The sequence below is a fragment of the Crinia signifera genome, chromosome 5 (assembly GCF_055691185.1).
Source record: "Crinia signifera chromosome 5, ASM5569118v1, whole genome shotgun sequence".
Lineage (NCBI taxonomy): Eukaryota > Metazoa > Chordata > Amphibia > Anura > Myobatrachidae > Crinia > Crinia signifera.
The window spans coordinates 324,776,114-324,780,916 of NC_139221.1; the positions used below are offsets into that span (position 1 = coordinate 324,776,114).

Consider the following 4,803-nt stretch of genomic DNA (forward strand, 5'->3'; position numbering starts at 1 on the left):
AACGCCAATACCTAATATATTCTAGCATGGGACAGCTACACCCCCCCCCTCCCCCCCCCCTTAATGGCCACTGCATTTAACCCCTTTCCTACCAGCTTGTTCAGTGGAACCATACTTTATGCTCTCCTTTTACACTTACACAGCAAGACATTAAGCACAATCAGGGGAATGGAGCGAAAACCAGCCACAAATGAATGTGGGAAAAATGGGTCCAAAAGCCGTCCTCACCCTACAGACACTGCTACAATGGAGAATAATTCATTTAGGGGGTTGCCGGCTTTTAGGGACAAGATAGACAACTGGTAATCATCTTTTTCCTAAGATGGATAAATAGAATATACAATAATAACAATAATAATAATTTATTGGAAGCTTCAACCTCATGGCGAAAAATAGTTTTTTCCCCAACTTTCCATAAAATTAAAATGTTTTTTTTTTTTTTTACCCCACACTTGCGGGACGTTCTGTGCAAGTGTTCACTGGGTCGCTGGCCACTGAGTTATACAACATAATTTCATTAGCAATTAAAACATTCTGGGAATACCATGCAAACAGCCAAGACAAGGACCTTAGCATCCTGTGCATGTCCAGCCTTCATGGGTGACACATGATGTATTAATAGTTGTCCGTCTCATTCACACGACCAGATTTGTCTACAGCCCGTGTTACAGTATACAGAATAATTCCCACATAGAAAATAATTCCCCAGAAAATAGGGACTTGCAGTTTTAATTTATGTTCTTAGGAAGAAGACAATTACAGACTATATTTTTAACTGTGTTGTGTTATATGCAGAAGTATTTAACTGTTATTATAATTATGCAATTACATTTTTAAACTAATTATCCATTGCATTGGTTATTCAAGAAGTTGTCTCGGAATTAAGTAACCTTTACTTAAGGAATTAATCTGTATAAAACAGCATCTATTGATAAGTGTTTCAAAAAGTATAATTTGTCTAAGGAGATTTAACACTCAAAAATATTTTTTTACAATTTTATTTCGATAGATAAGTTATTTTCTTCTAATTTCACAATTTTTATTTTAATTTTGTAATTTTTTGCCAATTAGAAAAAAAATATGGAAATTAGTATTTTTATTTAATGTGCTATTTAGACGTATGTAAATATTTAATTTTAACAATTTTTAGACACAAAATAATAAAGGAGACACAACAAGATAATATGGATAAAAAAAAAAGAATATTTTCAGAGGTATCCAACCTGACAAACTCCCGAGCACCGGTCCCGGACTGAAATGCAGGACACATTTGTATTTACAAACCTGCGTTTATGAAAATAAATAAAATTAATTTAAAAGGTCAAAAAAAAGTCAATATGTCAAAACAGGTTTATTTCAGTTTGGTAGCAAATGAGATGCAAGAATTTGTAGTAGCATTATCCAACACAATTAAAGACATTTCATAAAAATCAGAAGGAAATCAGAATTATAGCTTTTCATTTTTTTTTATTTCTGTATTTCCGTACATTTCCACAGTAATACCTGTTTTAAGAGCAATTTATACAAAAGAAATGGACTAAATGGATTTGATTTAAAGATGCAACATTAAAAAACTCTAAGTTGTCAAAACTCAGGCCTCAAAATGCACAATTCATGGCTCAATATCCCGCAGAAATTCATAAAAAGTCACCGGAGAAACAACTTCTATATCTGCTAATTCAGAATGTATAATTAGCTTTGTTGCAGTTGACTTGTCATTTCTAATTATTATTTTGCAATTCATTTTTTTCAAATTTTTCGGGTGGCTTGATTTTTTTTTTTTTTTTTATAATTTTTTTTTTAAAGCAAGAAATATTCTTCATGAGCATAAGAATTTAAATAACATTTGTTTCCCAAGGATAAATTCATAAATAAGACCGGTGCATAGAATAAAAAGCAGCCCAATAGTTAATTAATTAATATATTACTATATCACCCCATGAGGGTATCTTAGAATGTACAGTATTTTATTACTCAACATTGTAACAGCATAGATAATTTATTTAATTAAATCTCTATAAAACAACAATATGATGTATCCCACTGACTCCTGTATATAGTGCATTAGGCTTTCAATTTGACGTTAACGTACTGTACTTGTTTATTTAAATAGTATTTGCATGCTATTACATACAAACTTTTCTTAAGACTTTTTTGTTTTCATTTTTTGTGTTGTATTTTTTTTTAAAGTCATTTAAGTCACCAAGCAAAATATAGGCTCAGAAAAAAAAGCATTTAAACGAACAAAGCTCTACAATTATTTACAAGAGGACGCCTTAAATAATAGTCTGTATGTGGCTCAGCTTCAAATATAAATAATAAAATATAGACACGGAGGGAAGGAGACGAGAGGGGGTGGGTTGGGGAACAAATTGCTACACTCAGGCTGAAGGAAGTCCTCAAATAAGAGAAATGTTACTGGATTAAGTGTCCCATATTCCAACTGGAGGTTGAGATAAGGTTGTCCAGGACGGTTATTAAGACTTTGAGTGTTTGGGTCATTTACAGGATGCACAGTTTTTTCTCTTTTATTTTTTGGGAGAAAGGGTTCATCATACACCAAAGTAAACAAACTGGGAAAAAAAGAGACAAAAACAGAAAATAAAAACAAACAATCTACGTCATGCATCCTTGTCTAGTAGAAAAGGGTACCTTGTATTGCCATACATGACCTGCATGCAGGAATGCTAAAAAGTCTGTTTAAATACCCAAAGAAATTGCACAGTTTTGTTGAGTTCCTTGAAGGTGTCCGCTCAGGTCCGGACGCCGGTCATACAGTCCCGAAGAGATGCAATGGTCTTCCTTTATTTATTTCAGTGTTACCTTATCTCCTGGTATTGCTCTGCGTGGTTCTCTTTTTTAGATTCTAATATAACCTTGACTTTGCCAATAAATTAAGACTTCAGTTCTGGCTCAATAAGCAGTCCAAAATAAAGAGGGGAGGAAGTTTAAGACCCCTCTGGAAAAAATAAAAATGTAAATGTCCATATGTATATATATATATATATATATATATATATATACACACACAATTCAATGTAAGACATGAAGGGTTAATTCGATTCGCCATGGACAAGCTCTATAAAATAAAATACGGCTGTTTCCCCATGGCCGTCACAATCTAGGTAGGATGGACTCAAATGTGCGGTAGTTGGTGGACAGAATTGGGGAAGAATGCATAAGTTACTGTACCGTTACTACAAGTCCTTTACCTCTATGTACAGGTCTGCACACTGGGTGTCAGGGGGTGGAAAGTTCACATGAAGAAGTCAGCAGTACCTTTGCCAGTGTTAGGCTGCTGTGGGGACTCTCTTGTGGTGAAGCTTCTGCTGGCCAGCTTCTCATACTTGTCCTTGTACAGATCCCTCTCTTTGGCCAGCCTGGATACTTCTTGTTTGAGCTGCTCCACTTGGCTCTGGAGCTGACATTTCTCCGTCTCCAGGATGTGCCTCTGCTGCACCCGCTTGTACCTGCAGGACTGGGCATAGCCCCTGTTCTTCAAGGTCCTTCTCTTCTGCTTGAGGCGGATGACTTCTTCTTTGCTGAAGCCCCTCAATTGCCTGTTGAGTTCCCTCACAGACATGCTGACCAGCTGCTCATCTGAGAACCTTTCTTCTAGCCTTAGGTGGTGGTTGTGGTGGTGATGATGGTGATGGACCTGGTGGTGGTGGCTAGATGGTGCCATCTCATCCCCTGGGTACTGCTGCCCCCTGTAGCCATCATAGCCCTGATGGTGGTGGTGATGGTGATGAGGGTTTCCTATGAGAGCCTCCACAGCATCTTCTGGAGTCAAATTGAGGGCTTCTGGGTTGATGTGGTGCTGGTAGTTAGACATCCAGTACAGGTCCTCCAGCTGGGGCTTGTTGGCAGCGTTGGGGTTATTTGGATTTACGTTGGACTGCGCCCCAGGGCTAGGGGCGCAGAAGCTGGGGGAGGAAGGCACCGAGGAGCAAGGGGTGCTCATTGGGGTGGAAGACAAAGATCCAGGTGGCAGGCGGTGGCAGAATCTTTCAGCTTCTGGGGGTTCCTTCTTCACCTCAAATTTCATCAGATCGAAATCGTTGACATACTCTATGGCAAGTGGGCTGTTGGGCAACTCTGCGCTCATAGCCAGATCAGAGGCCATCTCAGTCCATATAAGAGTTGTCACTGTCACTGGTTACAATTTAGGAGCTCCACGCCCCCTTCCTTCTGTGTCTCTACCACTGCAGCCTGCAGGAGGATGAGCTCTCTGGTGGGATCTGTCACCAGCTGGAAATCCACCCCAGCCCCTGCTCCTGACAGTCCCCCAGCCCCTCTGAGCCTGTCCTCTGTGTGGTGGGCTCCAAGCAGTGGGGGATCAGAGCTGCAGCCTCTTCCTATGCAGGGAAAGTTGCAGCCAGCCTGACTCTCAGCAACTTTGCAGGGAGGCTGTGCAGCAGCTGAGTCTTCTTCTTGCAGAGTGTGCAGAGCATGGAGCACTGGGACATGCTCTGCTCTCTCAGGGCAGGGGCTTTGCTTGTGCACCAGTGGCTGTGGGCAGCATGTGCTGGGTGGGCTGCTTCCCTGTTCCCTTGCTGGGTGTCAGCAGCCTCCACACTGACTGCAGCCTGTGCCTCTATGAGTGTGAGGGAATGAGCAGCACTCTCTCTGCCCTTTAACAAGACAACGTGCTTGGCCACGCCCGGCTAGGTGTGGGGATCCCGTCCAGGACCAATCACGTCCCCCTATAGCACTATACATTTACATATCTCTGTAGCAACGTAAGTGAGGGGCTGTCAATCTCCCGGAGGGAACAGCTGGGAGGAAAAAGAGGAGCATGGG

General features: G+C 40.6%; 1 protein-coding gene across 1 annotated transcript; it reads right to left on the reverse strand.

Annotated features, from left to right (window-relative positions):
* Positions 1-1,334: 1,334 nt before the first annotated feature.
* Positions 1,335-4,604, reverse strand: MAFA (MAF bZIP transcription factor A). Its single transcript, XM_083144926.1, has one exon. It carries the CDS (start codon positions 4,124-4,126, stop codon positions 3,257-3,259), a length of 870 nt encoding a protein of 289 aa, XP_083001052.1. The 5' UTR covers positions 4,127-4,604; the 3' UTR covers positions 1,335-3,256.
* Between the last annotated feature and the right edge of the window lie 199 nt (positions 4,605-4,803).

What these genes read in the sequence shown, in the direction of transcription:
- MAFA (XM_083144926.1), bottom strand. Translation starts at nt 4,126, where the DNA reads ATGGCCTCTGATCTGGCTATGAGCGCAGAGTTGCCCAACAGCCCACTT.